General features: G+C 36.9%; 1 protein-coding gene across 9 annotated transcripts in view; it reads left to right on the top strand.

Annotated features, from left to right (window-relative positions):
• The window catches only part of PPFIBP2 (PPFIA binding protein 2), a 105,109-nt gene that overhangs the window by 25,253 nt on the left and 58,912 nt on the right, over window positions 1–20,944 (top strand). For 6 of the 9 annotated variants that reach the window (XM_034065799.1, XM_031050439.2, XM_031050437.2 and 3 more), the window contains exon 3: window positions 7,411–7,625. In XM_034065799.1, the coding sequence (XP_033921690.1) occupies window positions 7,411–7,625 (215 nt within the window). Of the gene's footprint in view, window positions 1–1,395; window positions 1,590–7,410; window positions 7,626–20,860; window positions 20,924–20,944 lie in introns of those variants that run through there. The other 3 variants (XM_031050449.2, XM_031050443.2, XM_031050442.2) reach the window with 2 other exon arrangements.

Below are 20,944 nucleotides of genomic sequence, written 5' to 3'. Positions count from 1 at the left end.
ATCAGCAAAACAACAAAAGTAGTTTTCTTGAAAATAAGTGTTAAATCTAATTTAAAATGAAGAGAGCTTTGCAATTGAAATTTGCTACTTGAAATTCTTTATCTCTGACTACAGATAAACAGTTCTGTTGGCATAAAGCAAGAAGAAGTCATGACCTAGACACCTACATCAGCTTGCCAAAATGCAGTACTGCATTGTGTTTATGCAAAATAAAAACCATACACCATAGGTATTTGTATTAAGTTTTGAAAAAAAGGGGGGGGGGGGAAATTGTAAATAGCTTCAGATATAATGTGTAGCAAAGGGAGGAAGTTAAACCTTAACAGCCATAATGCCATAGGATTGAAAATCTGAGACACAAAGGTTCCTCTGTGGTTTATATGATGTGATCTGTTTTTCAGTACATGAGTCAGTTCTTTCACACGCTACTGAACAGATTTCTAAGACCTAAATTTAAACAAGTTTTATGAAACATAGGAGTTCGTTAAATTTAAAATCAGAGCTTCTCAACTTCCTGCTTTAAGGCAATGAAGTGGATCTGAAAGAGTCTTTTAAAAACGGTGTAATTTTTATAAACCAAGATGCCTTTATTTCCTCACAAACGGAATGTTCTTTTCCCTGTGCTTTCAGAGATTCATTTTTTTCATGAAACTGTATTGATGTTACCAGTAGCTTACTACTTCTTACTACAAGCTGTTAAGGATTTTGTACTAAAAAGATGTATTTGTTGCCTCACAACGCTGTATTAGTTAGACTACTGGTTTCATAGGCCCTAAATGCACTTATATTTTTGCGTAAATAAAAAATAAAACAAAAACTAGAGAGATAATGGGTGCAAGTATTTGTTCTTCTTTAATAAAATGTGTTGATCCTGTTCTTCCTGTGCAGTGGAGACTCAAATCTCCATCATAGCTGCATAATCCATCATCTTTTTTTCACCAGCTGTGAGGCTGCTTAACCTGTGTTTCTGGATAGATCTTTTTGTTGCAGCTGAGTGTACAGTACCTAATGTGCTGCACATCACAGTTTAGTCTGTAAGCATGTAAAAGGAAAAAGGTTGAGTAATTACATAATTTGCATAAGAAATTATAGACATTTCTTGAAAATCGTCTCAAGGACTCCATGTGTGGTTGTAAATAAAGCTCAGTTGAAAGTGATCTGAGCTTCTTGAAACTTGCATCTGAATGTGGTCATTAAAGTTTTTAAGCTTGGAAATTTTTTCTTAGGACTTCCTGCTAATCCAGCTTAACAATTGTTCCCTGTAGTTAAAGATCTAAAAGCAGAGATTTGAGGAGAAGCTAATATGAGCTATGATTCAAAACACACTAGTTGTGATGTATTTTGCATTGCAGTATTAGAGGAAAGGATTGTGTGAGCTGCTACTTCACTTCTTTGACAGTAGGCTTAGGAACAAGGAGGCTGAATTATGTCCCATCTGGACTTTACTGCTAGTTTACATAAATACACATTTTCAAGACTGTCTTCATGAGGAAAAAGAGACTTGTGCTTCAAAGAAAATTACACTCTGTAGTCTTGAAGGAGAGAGGAAGAACTTGGACAACCTATATGCTTACTGAGTAAAAACTAAGGTAAAAACCCAAAGCTCTCTAGCAGTGTAATGATGGACTGAAAGGCCAGAGAAAGTGTATGTTTGTAATTTTATTCTAAACCACTGTTGGTCATATTTCAAAATTGTTACCCTTGATTAGTTCAGTTTTCTATGAAGTCATCCTTACCCAAGCATAGAAGTAACTTTTGGGTTTTGTTGTGGGGCTTTTGTTGGATTTTTGCTGTTCTGGACTAAAGGAGTCAGCAGTTTTAGGAAAATCTTTTTTTAACCACTGATGGTTGAGCTGTGTTTTACCAGATTTTTTTTTTTTTTACAAAACTCGGCCAGTTTTAGAACAAAAATAATTAGCTAATAAGAATGAATGCAGGTGAGCAGAAGTTAAAATACAAGGAAAAGCGAGAGATCAGAAACGGGATCTACTGCTACGAGTGATGGAAGTTGGGTGATGGATGAATGTATGGAGTATTAGCTGAGGAGAGCTGATTTTCAGCTGGCAAGGCTTTCTGCTTCTTTCTTTACTTTTGCCTAGTAATTTATTTTGAAAGCCACCAGTAGTGCTGTTTTCTGAACATGTTATGTATTTGCCCAAAAGGAATGTTTCTTTGAAGCCATTCAGCTAATTGCAAGGAACTTTGAACTGAAAATGTGCTTGCATGGTCAGGGTGTAGGAAATGTGTAACTTACAAGTGGTTTTTCTTTCTTTATTACTTAATGTTGCTCTTTATTCTATGCATATACTGGGCAGCAATGTTTAACCTCCTTCATCCACTCTGTCTTTATGTGGAAGCTGGAACTAGCTGCTTGGAATGTCTTAGTTCCAATATTTCTTTTCCCTTTCTTTCTTCCTTTCCTACTCCTCTAAGGTGGACATTTATGATGATTAATTGTGTTCCAGTAGTACTCTAGGAAACCATGGTGTTGAGTATTATATAAACATAATGACAAAAGATTCCCCTGTGTCCTGTTTACCCCTGGAAAAAAAATGAGGCACAGAAAGATTGTGACTTGCTCAAGGCTATACAAAATCAGTCTTTTTGCAAGAGTTTAAAACTGCTCTTATTTTCTGAGTATCTGTAAAATTCTCATGCTTGAACCACATTCTTCCCCACTTCAGCTGTCTGTAATAAAACTACACACAAATTAATTATTGTTGGCAGAGTACACTGATAACATGTAGTGTTCTGTTCGCACTATGGAATTTCCTTTTCGCATCAGTCTGCAAAATTCTTACTGTCTGGTGCTAAAACTTAAAAGTGTTTTGCAGCATGATGATTTAAAGGTTTAAACTAATTAAAAGAAATATAATTATTTACTCCTATGCCCTTTTACTTCTATTTTTCAAGGTGTGTTCTTCTGTTGAGCAATATATATCCTACTTAATATGAAACTACATGGAGAGCAAACAAGAGAAGAAAGCCTGTGATTTATTTGAATTTTGGCATTAAACCAGGAAGCTTTCTCAGTTTAAATGCTGGGTTAAACTGCATTTCTGTATTTCTTTACCTAGTATAAATTGCATTAGTTGTTCAGAGGAATTTCAGAGGGATTCTTTGTTTTCCGTTTCACCCAGGATCATAGAAGGTACTACAGTGCAACCCATCACAAACAAGTTTAAAATTAATTTCACAGTGGAGGAGTCTATTTGATGGGGAGGTGTGAAAGGTCATGTGCTCTTAGTGATGCACTGAGTTCTGGGTAGTTCCTGTTCTGGACAAAGAGATTTACTCATGGGAGAGCTTTGTAACCTCTGTTGATTCGAGTACTCTGGCCCCTATCCAGACAAGCAAAGCACTTTTAAGTCCCTGCTTAATATTTGTGATCCCAGTTAATTGAAACTAGTGGAATTTTGATTGCTGAAGACTAGAATCTTCAGCATATCTAAGAATTATGCCCTGTATATACTCAGCATAGTAAGGGTACAGATAACGGTTTGGTTTTTGTTTGTCTTTCTGGTGGTATCAGACACAGGTACATTCTTCTCTCAACAGGGCCTGCTTTTTAAAGTCTAAATACAAACTTTGAATAGTATTGATATATTGAAATATATATTCTTTTGTGGATAATAACATCAGTTAAAAGATTTTAAATTATTAATTAAATTGAGCCTTTCAGTCTCTACTTCCTTCATGTATCTTTAATTGGCATTAATCAAAGAGATGTTTTGCTTTTCAAGGTTTAATGGAACTAGTGCATATAGTAATTTATGGACTTGTAAGATCATTACGTCTTTATTTATGTAAGGAAACAAATACTGTGCTGTCTGTTTACTATTACTAGCTAAGACAATTTCCAAGTGCCTTTATTGTCATCTTCAATTTAAAATCTTGTACTATTTATGCTCAAAATTAATTCCCAGTCATAGGTATGTGGTAAATCATAAGATATACCAGCTTTTGTGTGTTGTTAGGCAATTTAGGGAACATGAGTTTGCCATAAGGATGTTTTTGATTTTAATTTGTTGCGTCCTGTTTTTCTTAGCAACGAATAGAAAATTATTTTCTTCTTCAAGCTTCATTTTATTTCTTATTTCATGCAAAATTAAATGGAGGAAAACTTGAGGCAGGAAAGTAACAGTAAGAGAAAACACCTGAAAGTTCTTGAATTGATTCTGTCTCAATCATGAGATGTCAAGCTGATAGTCTTTCCTGGTAAAAACATTTTACCACCTTCCAAATGTCCCTGCACAAGACAGTACTGTTGTCAAGGCCCACCTTAGATTACAACTATGGAAACTTAGCAAGTAGGCCTTACACATGGACCCAGGTCTTGAGAGTTCTGAGAAATTATGACCTTCAACTACTGTGCAAAATGAGAGACTTTGAGGCGGCTTAGAATTCTGCCAGTCTGAACAGTCAGTTGAAGACTTTAGGATGAATGAAGCACGTATATTGAGTATGCCCAGTCTCAGGAAATTACAGAACATATAATCCCTGCCTGGCCCTTCCTGTACTTCAGCACTTCGGAAGTTTTACATTTATAAAACTGCATTTCTCAAGGGCAACAGTTCTTCTGCTTGCCAAGATTAAAGGATGTGCATATATGTGGTTTTTTTTCCCCTAGTGTTTTGGTAGATGCAAATCAAATAAAGACATGCCCAAATGTGTGAATTTCATTGTGATTGAGTTTTCCTGCAAAGTTTTAAATTATTTTCTGTAGAAGGTAGATGTTACCAGTAATGTTGTAACCATGATAATCTAAGGATGGAGGCAACATGTGATATGTAGCAAGGCATTTAGACTGGTGAGGGAAGATGTTGCCAATACTGTCAAGAAAGTTACTGTTGTGTGTATGATATGGCTGTGTATTTAGCTGTGTAAACTACCTACCAAGTATAACTGAACTCCTGAACAATTGATTTACATCTCTGTTCAGCTTCAGCTTAAAGATTATGGCTTTTATTTCACAAGTATTGGTTGTGGTCCTGAAAGTGCGTGGTTGGTTTGGATTGTGTGGATTTCTGTTTGCTTGTTTCTCTCTTGTCTGTATATAAAAAGTATGCACATAAATAACATGAAGAATGCTGTAACAGAATGCTCCATTAAGTATTTCCCATTCTGCATTTATTTTAAATTGTCAGTTCATTGAAGGAGTAGCTACCAAAGCTGATTATGAATTAAATTTGGATCCTGTCTGTGGTTCTGGTGTGAGAAGTACTTGCTAAGCAAAAGGCAGAAAAAATTAGTATGGAGTTTTTCAAAAGAAAGAGTGAGAAAACCAGTTTAAAAGTCCTAATCACAATAATCATAGAATCATAGAATAGTTAGAGTTGGAAAGGACCTTAAGATCATCTAGTTCCAACCCCCCTGCCATGGGCAGGGACACCTCACACTAAACCATGTCACCTGGAAGCTGGATCTTTAAAAGTAGCATCAATGCCACTTTGTGTGTGTATCCGGTTTGAAAAGTGAGTAGTGAAGCAGTCTGGATAAATAAAAAGATTTAAGAGGTTATATGACCCAAATGGCTCTTACACAATTTGGAAATCTGCCATCTTTAGTTGCCAGAGTTGAATATTAATCTGCATTAGCAAGTGCATAAACAGAAATAACGAAGCTGGCATGAGTAGCTGAGAGTATAGAAATGCACAAGAAAATATTTCTCCGTGATTAGAACACTCAAATCCAGCACAAGTGTTAGCTGATCCTCTCCTCAATAGGAAATAATTCAGGAAGACGATGTTGATTTATGAGGTGAAATTGTCTTGGGTAGCAGTCTTTGCAGCACCTGATATTGAAGAAACCTTATCTTGGACATGGTCTTAGCCAGAAATTAAGATGAGATCTCACTCTTGAGGTATTAAAATAAACTCATAAGCAGCAGAATTCAGCAGGACCAAACAGCAAACATTCCAAGTTTGAAAAGAGGTATATGTAATACTGCAGTAGTGAAAATTAATGTTGCTTTAAAAAAATATTAAATCCCTACTACTGAGCCTTGCAAAACTTTACAAATTTCTAGGGATAGTTTTGCACTATTTAAAACAATAAAAAAAGAAAAAGACAAGGAACAAACAACCTGTGTACATCCTATGGTAGAGTTCAAGCCACACAATTTTTTGCACAGATCTGACAGAATTCTTTGTGTCATTAAAGCAGTGGTTGAAGAAGACCTAGTTAATATTATTTAGAATTTTCCTGAAAGCTTTGAGTGAAGTTAAGGATTGGGTTTCAAATTAGTTACATCTGCTTGAGGAAAATAACTTAGCAACTAATTTTCAAAGGTCCAGTGATGATTTCTGATCCTTTTTTAACTAAGATGTAAATTACGTTAAATACAGGAGTAAAACAAAGAATAGTATAGAGATTATTATAATCCCCTCATATAAATCGATGATGCAGTCTTCTGAGGAATATTATTTGTGTGTCCAACATAGAGACGATCAAAAGCCTAAGAAAAAATCTTCCATGAAGGGGGAAAATGTGGTTGTTTATGCCAGAGAGAACAGGAATGAAGACAGAACATGAATACAGTCTATTATGTACCTCAGGCAATGAATTGTAAAAAAGAGGAGGGGGAAAAAAAGTAAAAAGTAGAGAAAGTAGAAGATTTCCATCTGATAAGTGCTGAAAGAAACAAAGGGAGAGTAAATGAAATCAAGGCCTGAAATTCAGGGCTAAGAAATTACAGCTCATTTTAATGTGCATCTCATTGAAGCACAGTAGTAAGACAAAAAGATTTGGAGATACTAGAATTTGTATTACTTATAGTTCTTCCATCAAGTGAGATGTTTATTGTTGTGCTTATTGTTCTTGAGAAAATAATACTGTTGCTGGAGGTCTGGCAGGAGGGAGGTGTTGTAATTTAGACAGCTTTTTATAATTTAGAGAGCTAGCAAAGTTGCTTTAGTAATTTTTATTGCTAAATTGTTGTTTTCTTCTCTGAGGGAGGGTTTTAGACCTGCCCGAGGTTACAGATTTTTCTAGTTCTGGTAACATGTTCTATTTTCATGTAAGTTTCTTGCCAAAGAACTGCCTTAGTCTTTCGTAAGCTGCTATGTGTGGAGATTTCTACGTAGCTGAGAAGTTAGTGACCTCTCATGGTACCCATGGAAAATTACAAGTGATTTGTGATAAGGTTTTGGCATTTGTAATTTGATAGACATTGCAAGTGTTTTCTAGATCAGATTTTTTTTTTAACATGCTTGTACATGCCTCTCATATTTAATTCATCAGTGTTTGTTATTTATCTAGAGACTAACTCAAGTATTGGTAAGCCTGAAATACTGGTACTTGTCAGATAGCATCTGAAGTCCGAACCTTGCAATGTGTAGTATGTATATATTTGTAATTTACAAAATAGTTACTTAACATTATTGTCTCTTCTGGTTTTACTTGGTTTAGGTACAAAGTCAGCTACAGAATATGCTAATGGTGGTTATGACATTGTGTCACCTGCTCCATCAGTATACTTGGGCACATTTCAAATTTTGCATCTCCTGGAAGATCTAAAGATGGCACTGGAAATGCTAGAGGATCCTCAAGAGAAAGAAGCATTGCGAAATCAAATTCCGGGGGCCACAGCAGTGTGTATACGAGAGTGGTTTGAAGAGAATCTGGTGAGTGGTTATTTTATAGCTTTTCCATTTTGTTTGCAAACAGCATTGGTTCAAGTATTTTTATGCTTCAATTATTTTTATAATAACTGAAATCTGCATACTTGGAGAACTACAGGGGATGGTGAACAATTCATGTGCTCTTTAGAAAGAGAAGAAAGCACTTTAATGTGTTGATTACTAAAGCCATGCAGATATAGGAGTCTAAGAAGTTGGTAAATAGACTTATCCTTGGTGAGAGAAAAGAAAGTAAAACTGAACTACCAAGACAGATACCTTTTCTGTGGGATTTTTTTTTTGTTGTTGTTGGTTCTTTGCTAGTGACAAAAAAAAAAGTTTATAACTAGTCATAAAACTTTCAATTTTTAGACCACCAATTTGGAATGTGGTGGCATTGCTTGTTGGAGTGACAGATTCAAATTGGATGATTCTTCTAAACTTTCTCTCAGTACATTTTCTTTACCTTAACTATGGGTATTATGAACATCTGAAGTATCTTGTACTCCAGGTACTGGGGGTAATTGCAGGAAAGCTCTAGCTTCTGAATGTGAGATATTCATACTGGGATAGATGGGGATAAACATGTGACTGTCTTGGAAAAGACTAAGGCTTACCAGGTGAGGAGCACATCTTCAGACAGACATTAAAAGAAGAGATCCATTGGATGTGAAGGAAGAGAAACAGCAGTACCAGAACACTCCTCTTCACCAAGCCTGCCACTGCAAGTGAATGATGGTTTCTGAATGAGTAAACCCTACCTACCACTTTGTCAGCTTCTGGAAAGTTTTCTAGATAAATAGGTTTTCTTCTGGCTTTGTCACTTTAATGTGATTGTGCTTTTTGTTTGAACTTGTCAGCTGCTGTTTTGTTGGCATTCTCTCCAGAGTGCAGGTCTATGGCTGGAAAGTCCTGTTTTAGACTGTATGAGAGAAAGGAGTGAGATTTTGGTACCAGTTTTGAAAGCAAAGGGTGGAGGCAATGATTAATTTGGATTTGCAGTGTTAGATTTTGAGTCCATATCCTCAGGCCAGCTCTTACTGACTTCCTGACATAGCAGAAATTGTAACGCTTTTTCAAAGCTTTGTAATAGCTAAAATATATTTTAATGCATAAAAGACATCAATTTTCAGAGTTGTTCACAGTAAAGTTGGCCCTGAACTACCAAACTGAACAGTTTGAATCTGATCATCTGGCTTTTGGCCCCTCTGTTGCAGAAATATTAATTAAGCTAGCTTTTCAGCTCTGCAATGTAGGGAACACTTGGTGTTTTGACTCCTCGTATTAATCTACTTCTTCTTTTCCATGGAAAACCAGCCAAAACAGAAACCACAGTTCCCTTTTGGAGTTGCAGTTTACTGGTGTCCCAGAAATCTTGTCCGGTGCATCAAGAGTGGCATCATTAGGGCACTCTGGATTCAGAACAGACAGAACAGGGAAACTGGTAGCATATCTCTAGTGCAGTATGTTGAGATCACTGTTTTTAATATATTTTGCACTGTTCTATATTAATGAATTCTACACTTCCTTTAAAGACATGCAAAAGGAGGGTAGTGCACAGTTGCTGTGATTGTTATTTGAAAATAGAGAGTAATCTGTGTATCTGTAGACCTTTCTCATATTTTTTTAATGCAAATAATTTTTAAGCATGCGCACAATTTCTGTGGGTGTCAAAATTGGAAGCACTTTCTCCACTGAAAACCGTCAGTTTCACTTGGGAATTAAGAAGAAATACGGCTCAGTTTAGTGCAATGGAATATAGAATCATAGATGGTTAGGGTTAGAAAGCACCTGAAGATCATCTAAACATGTATTTCATAGTGATGGCCATTATGAGGTAACATCCTCAAGCTGTGCTAGGGGAGATTTAGATTGGGTATTAGAAAAATTTCTTCACAGACAGCGTGAACCAACCTAATTGATTCTATGATTCTATGTCCCATACTGAAAATTCCTTAATTCCAGCACAGAGCTCTGAAACATGATACTTGAGATGTAAAAAAGGATAGTTAAGCTACAGAGAATGAGAACTCTGTAGCTCAGTGAATCCATTCACACTGGAAGCTCAAAGGAAGTTTGGTAATCATTAGTCTGTGGAATGTTGGAGTGTCATAAAAAAAGCCCTTCTCAGTGCCCATGGCTTAAACACATTGTCAATGAAACAGTTTGTTGATTTATTAAAGGCATAGTTAACTAGAAATCAGTTAACTATATATTTAGGATCAACATCAGCAATGAAAGAGGTAAACCAGAATACTAGATGCTTAAAGAATGTTACGAAACACCTACAAATTTTGAATGCAGTTCTGTAACTAATTCCAAAAAGGTAGAATCACACAGACAGGCACACAACCACTTTCACAAGTACATGCAAACATTTCCTCTCACAGCTGGGGTTGATTACAAGCATGAACAGCCTCTTCTGTGGATATGGGTTCCCCTGTTTACACACATCTAATGAATATGTGGGTGCTTTAGCTTTTGTGTGTACCCATGGAGCACCCTGCCTCTGCTAACCAATGCACTAGGGAGCAAGAGCCCCAGAGGCTCATACAGGCACCCCTCAGGTGTGGGTTCTTAGATGTTGAAACTGGTAACAATCAGGTAAAACCTGATTGCATGAAAAATCCAGATACTCTCAAGTGGAATTTGCTACAAGGTGTCTTTGTTCACTTTGAAGTGTAGGGTAATGATTCCATGCAGATATTTGAAATGTATTTTAATTTTTTCATTCATGTGAAATATTATATCAAACAATCTTTGCTAGCAGTAGCCATAGCTGAATTGTAACAAACTTTGGAGTGGATGGTGAGCTGATACTTTTGAACTTTTTTTTTTTTAGAGCTATTGTAGGCTGAATTGGAGGAGGATTTTCTGTTGTGGACAATTAATTCCTTACCTGTTTGTTTTGGGTGTCAATGCACCTTCCTTTGAAGCTCGAGGGCTGCTGTAGCGTGTACTCAATAAACCACTGGTTTTAGAGAATACGGTAGCTGCTTTGTTTCTAACATTATACAGGAGTTGCTGAGGTCAAAAGTATTCCCAGATAATCCTGACTAGGAATACATTAGAAACTAAAGATACAAAAAGCAATCTGATGTTTATTTTTAATGTAGATAAGCAGGCTCTTTTCAAAAGAAGTGTTATTTTATGATTTTTCTTATATGTATGGTTGAAAAATTACACTAAAAATCCTTGCAGCTGCCATCCTTTATCAAGAATGCAAACCATAGAACCATAGAAAAGATCTTAAGATCATCTAGTTCCAACCCCCCTGCCATGGGCAGGGACACCTCACACTAAACCATGTCACTCAAGGCTCTGGCCAACATGGCCTTGAACACCACCAGGGATGGAGCATTCACAACTTCTTTGGGCAACCCATTCCAGTGCCTGACCACCCTTACAGTAAACAACTTCTTCCTTATATCCAGTCTAAATTGCCCCTGTTTAAGCAATGTGCCTGATGGAAATAATGTGAATTTGTGTTTTGCCACTGCCCTGTATTTACTTTTATGGGAAACTGCAGAAAGGAGAGTCAGAAAGATGACTGAAGACTAGCTCCTCCTGGATAGTATCAAATAGCATTTAATAGATAGCATTTTGGGTTTTAGCAAAAACTTCTTCATTTTAGCAGAAGTATGGAATAGAAGTCACAATTATTTTTTGGTATGCTTCATCTGCATTAGCAGTCATCAGAACCTGAAAGCTCTCTGGGGTAGAGGTATGGCTGTTCCTGCTAGTTGTGTTTGTGCCCCACAGCAGTATGTGGGATTGCAGGTTAGAGGACAGAAGTGCCAGAACCTTCTTTGTATTGTTTGTTAGTATTGGAGTATCATCTAGAAAGTACCACCTGTAAAAAATTGCTCCCCTAGCATTATAAATTAGTAGCTTTGCAGCTTTGGTAACTGCCACTTAGTGTGCTGAACTACACCTGGTGTTTAAATAAGCAAGATTGGAGTTTAGCCTTTTGGTCAGCTTTGAGGCATATTGGTTTCTTATTTGATCAGTCAGGAAGCTTCTGTCATGGTTATAGATCCTATAGCTGGTCTTAGTTGAGTCTTACTTTCCATAATTTCCAAAGTATCAATCTATGGAATTTATCATACATTAAATATCACTAAGTTGTGGTTTGTGGTTAGTCTGATTTCTTTTGGTTTCATTCAGGGTTTTAGGGTGGGTTTTGTTGTTCTTGCTTTTGTGTGGTTTGTTTGTCTGTGGTGTTGTCCTTACCAAAACTGTTCTGTTCTTTGGTCTGTCAGCTATAGGTAGAAATACCAAAGATGTGGGAAATTAGATGTGCCTAGAGTGTGAAAACTTTAGACATCATGTTTCATACCTTATCATAGCTTGCTATCTTCCTCTTTTGAAAGTATCTGCTTTGTTACTTTTTAATGGAACCATTGGTAGTGATTTGGTGGAGTTGTATTTTGTGCTTATGCTCAACAAGCCCCTAAGGAAGAGACACACCATTTATAGAACTTAAGCTTTTTGAAAAGGCTCATTTTACATTTCTGTGGTCTGGGATCTGTGAGCATGTCAGGTTCCTGAGTTTACAGTGTAACAGCACAGTAACTGTGCTGACACTGCTTTGAAACAGATGAAATAGGTTTGACAAAGATATGGTTTAATTTAGCAAGATTATTACCATGTATCATAGAATGAGGACTTAATTGTTGCTCTAACTGCACAATTTTTTTGACAAAGCTAAAATGGAATAAAGCATCATTAATTACAGACTTAAATGTATTAAAGTTTTTTGCCTTGAAGTGAATGTTGGGAGTGTTTTACATGTTTTGTGATTGTGAATTCTTTGGCCTTTAAAACAGAATAAGAATTCCTGGAGATTATCATGGAGAGTTCATATAAAACAATTTTGTGTGTAGTTTCAGTGCTTCTTGCTAAATATTTTAGTATTGCTGGTGACCATGTGACATCACAAAGCAGGTAGTAATTTCAGCATTAAAAATTAACTGCTTCAGTAGCAACTGACTGATTTGGTGAGCTATGAGAGAATGTATTTAGTTACAGTTTCATCTCATAACTCTAAATGAGCTGCTGCTTTGTTACTTTGGCTTTTTTTTATTCTCTGTATCTTTATGGAACCCATTTCTGAGTAAAGAGCAACCCTAGTGTTCTTACAGTGGTGCTGAAACTATTTAAGCATAACTGAAAGCTTAATTTTCAGGATGACAAAACATGATCTTCCTTCCAGTGGAACATCTATATTTAAAGCAAGCCACTTCACCATGTAGCTTTATATACTGACCCTTAAAATGTTGATTTGTGAAAACTCCTTAGTGTTTTCCTGATCATGTTTTTTTTCTTGGAAGTCTAATTCTGAAAATCGTTCTAAATTTTCTAAATTTGAAGAAACAGAAAGGGGGAAGAGCAGAAGAAATAGTAGAGGAATATGTGGTAAAGATGATTTGTTAAAATAATGTCATGTATGCTGTTCTTTGACTCATTTCGTGCTCTGTGTTTTGGTTTTGGTTTTTTTTTTTGTAGTGGTGAAACCAGACCTTTAGCAGAAACAGAATTTTCTTAGAGTCTTGATTGCCATTTGGTCATGATTAACATTCAGAAGAGATTATTTTCACTCTGTGTTAAGATCAAGGGTGGTGTTTTGTTTTTTTTTTTTCTTCCCCGGTGTCTTCACAGGGACATGGATTAAGCAGTAAACACCAGTTCAGAATTCTGACTTGGTGGAGTTTGTGAAGTTTTGAAATTATTTCAAAGTTTTATCTTAAGCGTGTGTTAGTGCTCTGATGAAACATAATGACGGTTCTTTTTAGTTCACTTTTCTCTAAGATTCATTTTGCAGAGTTATTTGTCTAGAACAGAGGCAGAAAATTACTGCAATGCAGGGCACTTCCATGTTGTTGAAAACATGTTTTTATAAAAGTATCAATAGAATTTTTCAGCAACAGCTGAGTGGGAAGATAATATATTCTGAGCAATGCCAGTTAAAGCCACCATATTTATCTGCTGGTAGGTTTGACTGTAGAACTCAACTGTTAAGAGTCACGATGGAGATATAGGAGATATATATAGCTGAATCTTCCCATTGCCAAGAGGTATTAACACATGTTAAATTGAAAATGGACCAGTAGAGCCCACTTGGGACAGTGTAGAAAAGCTGTCATTCCATAAGCATTCATGTTTATTTTTGCCAGCTTGAAACATTAGATGGATATGTTTTCTGAGCAATAGTCAGAGTTGAAAAGTTATACGACCCAGCCCCCTGCTGTGCTCCCACTCTTTTTCAATGAGTTAATGATGCAAGGAAGCCCTGGACTGGAAGATCTAGTCCTCTCAGGGCTCCCCCAGCACGTTAGAGCAATTCACAGCACACAAGAAACAGCACTGTTCTTAATGTGTGCGGCTATATATAAATACTAGACAGTGCCTTGGAGCTAGTGGAAAGGGGATGTACACAGCTTGCATGGAATGCTTCTAAGTCGGGCCTGATTTTTTTTTTTTTCATGTTCTGTGGTTGCTTTGTCTGGGAGTCAACCCTATCATCTCTGACTGTGACTGCTTGCTATAGTAGGCTGTCAGCACAGGTAGGAAAGTCTTCTCTACATGAAGAACTAATAGAAGCTTAAAATACCTTCACAGTGAGTAGTGCTGATGTAGATCTCTCTTAAAATGACATGGTGAGATTAGTGTTTGGCATTTTCTTTCACCCTTGTAATAGTCAGTAATGCTTAACAGAGACATCTTTGAACTACAATGACCAGAAGTGATTAAACAGAATTGTGTTATGGCCTTAGGCTTAGACTAATCAAGGAAGAAAGGTTACCACCTTTCATTCTGGTTATAACAGCAAGGCCTGTATTTCTGTATGTTAATTTTTCCAAGATTTCAAGGCAGTCTACTGACTTATTGTGACGTTTAGCCCTCGACGCCATCCTCACCTACACAGGTATCCACGCCTTGATACTGCTAGAGGAAATAGAGGACTACTCTATAAAAGGCAATGATTGTATGCAGAAATTGTATGTTAGCTTTCAAAAGCATGAATATGATTCATCCAGTTCCATTTATCTAACTCAGCTGTTAGTTTTGGTGCCTTCCTTTGCACTAGGTGGTTGAATATTACATCAGTTCATCTTTCCTTTTGTGTGTAATGTTATGCATGGTGTCCTTTTTCATTGTAGATTGTGATCTGCTGCTAGAATTTGCAGATGCACTGCTAGTCACTGATTTAAATGTGATACACTGTATTACTTTAGCAAATATTAATGTGTAAATGAAATTGCTATGAAATACCTGCTTTTTTTAATTGTAGCTAGAAAAAACATTGGCAAGTGTTTTCCATGAAGTAATTAACAAAGGGATCAGTAAGGGAGAATTGTTTTGTTAAACATTGGTACTGACAGATAAATTACAAATAAAGAGGCCAGAGGCAAAATTTTCTTTTTAAATGTCCTTCAAAAGGTATTACTGGAATGTTAGAGGGAAGGCAGTTTGAAGGTAGTTTGAAGTATTTCTATAGGTAACCTTTGTTCAGTTTTCACAGATTTTGGGTAGGTTGACATATATCATTTGCTAAACATATGACAAACATAGCAGTAATATAATTCACGACAACATTATTTTGTTCTCTTCTAGGATAGTAGACTAGTAATAAACAGACCTGTGTTTAGTTAAAATGCAACTAAATATATTCTCAGGTTTTGTGATCTTTCAAAAATGGAAACAAGTTATGCTTATTTTAGACATATTATACAACATGTTGGCATGCTGCTACTCTTCACAAGTAGATAAACATTTTCCTGAAATTATGAAATACTTAAAAAGGAAATAACAAGCATTTGTATAATCTTTATCAGAAATAAGGCCTTGTGAAGATTTCTCTGTAGAAGAGAAAATCTGATTTGTGTCTACATTTTCTTCTAAATAAGTTTAATGCAAAAAATTACAGGTTTTCTAGAACTTGGGCTAGAAAAGGCATTTCAGCATATGGCAAAGAATGTTTGAAACTGCCAAGAATACAAATGTCTGTGAATGAATTAATAAACAGTAACTTCACCTAAATATTGATAATACAGTCTTTATGCAAGGCAAGGGAAGGGGGCTTAGTTATTACTTGAGCAGTAACCAGAAAGGACATAATAGTGCTAGAGATACCTGATAACATACAGCCTGCAGATGGGAATGACTCCAAAGATGTCAGCACCTGTTTAAAGTATTACCTTCCCACTTCCCTGAATATGCAGTAAGGGTGAGGGTTAACCATGCTGGCTTGGAACTAATGGCCATCTAAGCCTGATAAGTTCTGAAATATGGATTTTAATCAAAGAATTCAACCATTAGGATTGAGTGCATTTTATGCTGTGAAAGAATTATTTGTTTATGGATGTGTTAACATACATGAAGTATAGCATTATGTGTAATATAATGTATAACATTATTTCTAGTCTGTTTCCCAGGATACATGCTTGTTTTCTTATTTAATTATAACAAGTAAAGCAAATATGCTCATATGTAGAATGCAGTATTTAATTTCCTTCTATTCCAAGAGTTTAATCTTTCTCTGTCACTTAGGTGTAGAATCGTAGAATCATAGAATAGTTAGCGTTGGAAAGGACCTTAAGATCATCCAGTTCCAACCCCCCTGCCAGGGGCAGGGACACCTCACACTAAACTGTGTCACCCAAGGCTTCATCCAACCTGGCCTTGAACACTGCCAGGGATGGAGCATTCACAACTTTCTTGGGCAACCCATTCCAGTGCCTCACCACCCTTACAGTAAAGAATTTCTTATATCCAATCTAAACCTCCCCTGTTTAAGTTTCAACCTGTTACCCCTTGTCCTGTCATGACAGTCCCTAATGAATAGTCCCTCCCCAGCATCCCTGTAGGCGCCCTTCAGATACTGGAAGGCTGCTATGAGGTCTTCATGCAGCCTTCTCCTCTCCAGGCTGAACAGCCTCTACTTTCTCAACCTGTCTTCATACGGGAGGTGCTCCAGTCCCCTGATCATCCTCATGGCCCTCCTCTGTATCAGTTAGTCATGACCCGAAGACATGTTATCTTGTTGGAAATGATTCATCAATATTTCTGGAGCCATTCCTCACCATGTAAAAAAATATTTCTTCCTCTGTTGTCTTTTGCACAGGTGGCCTGAATTTTTTTATAAGCATTTTTATACTTATAAATACTTTTTATAATACTTAAAGTACTTTATTTTTTATAAGTATTTCTGTGAAGGCATATTCTCATATTCTCTCTTTCTTTACTCTGAAGCTCTTGGATTTTTTTCCAGCATGAGAATGACAGGTGTGAATGGCATGCTGGAGAAGTTTTTCCCTTTTAAAATCTGGTTGTTATCCCTTTGTTTCCAAGGCAGCCCAAATACTAGAACTGGGAGGAGCAGAGAGTAATGGATGTAGGAAAAGTTTATACTAATTCTTGGAAATGAGAAAATTTTTGTTGCAGGTCTGTACTCAGCTGGATTCCTCTGATGGGGCTGGGAAGACGCATAGTTGGCCATTTCAGTTCTTGGCCTGAAAAACTGAGTGTATATTCTTTCAGTATTTTCAGAGGCTGATGGGTTTTGAAACCAAAATGATCTAAAAATTATTGCTGAAAAGGAGGAGAGGTGCGGTGCTCCAGTGACTGGGACCTGATGGAGGCTGGGGAACTTCTGCTCTGCTTCATACTCCTGTGCCCTCTCACCTCCCAGGCAATGCCATGCCAATACAAGAAGGCTATTGACATTTGCATTTGTGCTGCTCTGAAACATGACAAAACCCTGTGTTTTAGCACAGATTAATTGAATAAAAATCAAAATTGCTAAAATAGCAGTAATAAATACAGTTTTATTATGTTCATATGACCTCAGCTGGGTGAGAGAGAGGGGGAAGTGGTGGCAAAGAGCTCTGTGCTTCCTCAGCTCTGGTGTTAGTAGGAGAAGAGGGAACACTCCAGACTCCTTGCCTCCACAGTTCCAATAGGATTTGTGAATGTTTTCTTGCCTCCTCATATGTCTGGAATGCAGGGACATGAGAAGTGTAGCTGGTTGTTTAAAACATTCTGTTACTTTCAGTTTCAAAGCTGTTATGATGTGTCTGTTTACCATTTGAAACATTTAAAATCTTGTTTGCAATATTTGACATTCTGACTAAGAAAATAATGCATCACTTAGATGAGAAGTTTTTATGGGTTATGTATCAATCAGCAGACATTCATGTGCATAGCACCTTTGGTGTTTGGCAAATGGAGCAGTGCAGTGGCAGCACTCAGCAGTTTTCTATGAAAGTACAGGATTGGTAAATAAATGCTGATGAATTTTCATACAGCTTGTGAAGTATAAAAACTTTGTTAATTTTAAGCATTTTAGTGCCATACATTGCATTTATATTGCCGTGATGAGTATTTTCGTTTATTTTTGAAGATGACACTGTAGAAATAAACAGTATGGTGGGGGAAGGGAGTAATAGCTAGGTCCTTCTCTGCAGTAACACTCGAGGGTAGTACTACTGCAGTGATCTTAGGTGGTTTTAGTTGTATGGTTTTTAATTCCCCGCTGAACTAGAAGTTTGTATTTGGCAAAGAACTACACAGGAACAAGGATTTCGTAAAGATAAGAAAAAAATACAGTGGTAACCCAGTGAAGCAATCTTCAGATTGCAACATATTTTCCCGATTTTCACATTGCCCAGAGAAGCTAACCTGCTTTTCTAGTGAAATGGAAAAGCATTCTCAGCAAATGTGGGGGGAGGAAGGGGGAAACAACATGATCAGTTTGCATTCAGTTGGTGCCTGAAACTCTTTCAGGCCAAAGCTCAAGCAGGATACATAGTTCAGCATGCAGGTGACAGGCTAAAAAGGAACATGTGACTGCTGGAATGTATGTTGTCAACATTCGTGGCTGATAAGATGCAGAAAATTCAGACACGTTTACCTTCTAATCAGGAAGAATGACTGTAGCAGAATCTAGAAGCCTTTGCATGAAATCCAGGAGAAATGACAAGGCAGAAATAAGGTATGTTTGTAATCTAAAATCCTTTTAAAGGGGAAATGGATATTCACCTAGCTGCAGATGCTACACTGAGGCACTAGTAAGTGGAGTGATGAAGTTCTTTTGTCCTTTTTTTTTTTTAAATGAAACCCAAAATCATTAGCTGATGTGGGGTGCTGTGTTTTAAGAGGGGGTATGCTAAATGAGCCTGATGTGACAGTCTTAGAGCCTGTGTTTTGAAATGGGTGAAATCTGGAACTCGAGTCTCGGAAGTGGTGGTACTATGGGATATGCAGTACTTTGAGATGAAGTTTGATGCATTTGTTGTTATCCATAATTAGATAACTAGTTTTTTGGGGGAAAAAATGTCTTAAGCTATAGGGAGTTCATGTTTAATGTCAAGAAAATCCCTATTCTGTCTTTAGTTTGTCAGCCATGTCAGGGGCTGTCATGCATAGAGAAGTGTACTATAGTAAGTGCATCATAATTTTTTTTTCTTTTTTTTTAATTGACAGTGTACTAAGGCTTTTGCCAGATGGTGTGAGCTATTCAAGAAATAGCTGCTCTCATCAACTTTAAGACAGCATAAAAGCTTCTACAACCAGCACAGAATAAGTACATTTTATGTACAGAGCAACCCAAGTCCTCTTCAGATCTGTCTTGTAGCATGGTAGTTTGGAAACAGCCATTTATTTTGTCTTGTCACATTTACTGGTGATTTCAGTAAATCCTAGCACCTTGACAAGATTCATAGCACTAACTTTCTAAAAACTAAAAAAGTCATTGTTGTGACTTTAATTAACAACAGGTAATGAAATACATGTAGAAACCTGGAAGTCTAGGTTTATATCCTTCTCTCTTAATTTATATTAGTGAAGGTTGTAAGAACAGATCCATCAAATAAAAAATATCAAGGATGGTTGAAATAATAAAAGTCTGCATCCCTTGCAGAAACTCCTTCACATATCTGTGACTTCCACAAGTTTGGAATGTGAGGTCAGGCAGGTCCCTGTAAGTACTGCTTTTTGGGGCACTATACAGCTTTAGGCTTTGAGTTCTTTCAATATATCATTAGAATGGTGGGCAGCTTTGATACTGGCTCTTACAAAATGCTGTTTTACTTCACCTTAAATACAGGTGTGAATTTGGCTATAGAAACTGAATAAAATGGGGAGGTGAGTTCTGAGATCATCACAATAATTTCAGAATTCTTATGAATCACAGCTGTGATTTAGTCTCAATAGGCATTGCCCAAGAAATTGTCCTTGTGTGTGCAGCAATCAGTTGTTCAGTTTAAGGCCAAACCCACTTTTAACTTCTGGGAGATAAAAAATTGTAAACTGGAGCTTATTGGGAAAAACTAGAACTTAATAATAACTACTGTGTGGAGGCACTAGAGGACACCGCAGTAACAGGCAACACTTTTAAACTTCCCTTCATGCCAGAGCATTGCTTTGCGTATGTATTTATCTTGGTGTGGCAAGTTTGAAAACTTGCTGTGCTATGAGACTTCGGCTTCAGCAGAAACAGACAAAAGTCTTCGAAGTGTATCATCATCTTCTGTTAAGATGGAAAATTGCCTCTTTGGCAATAGCAGTATTTATGGGGTAATTAACTTATCCACAGGATCGTCCTCGAATTCCTCTTCTTCTGTAATGTCTTTTGAGAGGACAGGCAAGTAACTCAAAGAGCAGAACTTATTTTTAGGTTTAGTCTGATCCTGAAATAAACTGAGAAGTCTGAGTAGTGTTATGATAAAGAGGGAGTAAAACAGAGACAGGAAATAGGGGGTCTTTGGTAATGAGTTCCAGCCACTCTTAAAACAGAAAGCCAGAGAAAGCATTACTTGCAAATAGTTTCTCAGCGACAGCTTAATAATTTTTAGCTTGTTATTCAGCATTAGACGGGAACAGTTTCTGCAGGTATATATTGTTCTTGAAAGATCCTTTTTTAAAGATCATTTAGCAAGTTATATTTTGACATTTTTAGAGTTGCATTGTTCTTGCTAACCGATCTGCTGTTTAAGAAACCCAGATGCTTGGGGGAGAGTCTAAAGTTTATACAGTCGTGCGTTATATATACATCTGGGAGAAGCATTTGGGATAAGACTCTGGGACAGAGGCAGAAGATTTATCTTAAAATGTGAGCATGCTTTTGAGATCTTAGAAGTTGCGGGTTGAAAGGGGAAGAAGTCACAGCTATATCCTGTAGAACAAAGCACTGTTCTTGCTTCCAAAAGTTTCTTTTAACCCTGGGAATGTGACTGCTGAGATGGGCCCAAAGCATGGATGGTGAGATTGATATTTACAAGCATTTCACGTGGCTAAAGAGGGTAAGTGATCTGCTGGGCTTT

The sequence above is a fragment of the Melopsittacus undulatus genome, chromosome 8, assembly GCF_012275295.1.
Source record: "Melopsittacus undulatus isolate bMelUnd1 chromosome 8, bMelUnd1.mat.Z, whole genome shotgun sequence".
Lineage (NCBI taxonomy): Eukaryota > Metazoa > Chordata > Aves > Psittaciformes > Psittaculidae > Melopsittacus > Melopsittacus undulatus.
The sequence above is the reverse complement of the archived record's forward strand: the minus strand, read 5'-3'. Positions and strand labels throughout refer to the sequence as shown.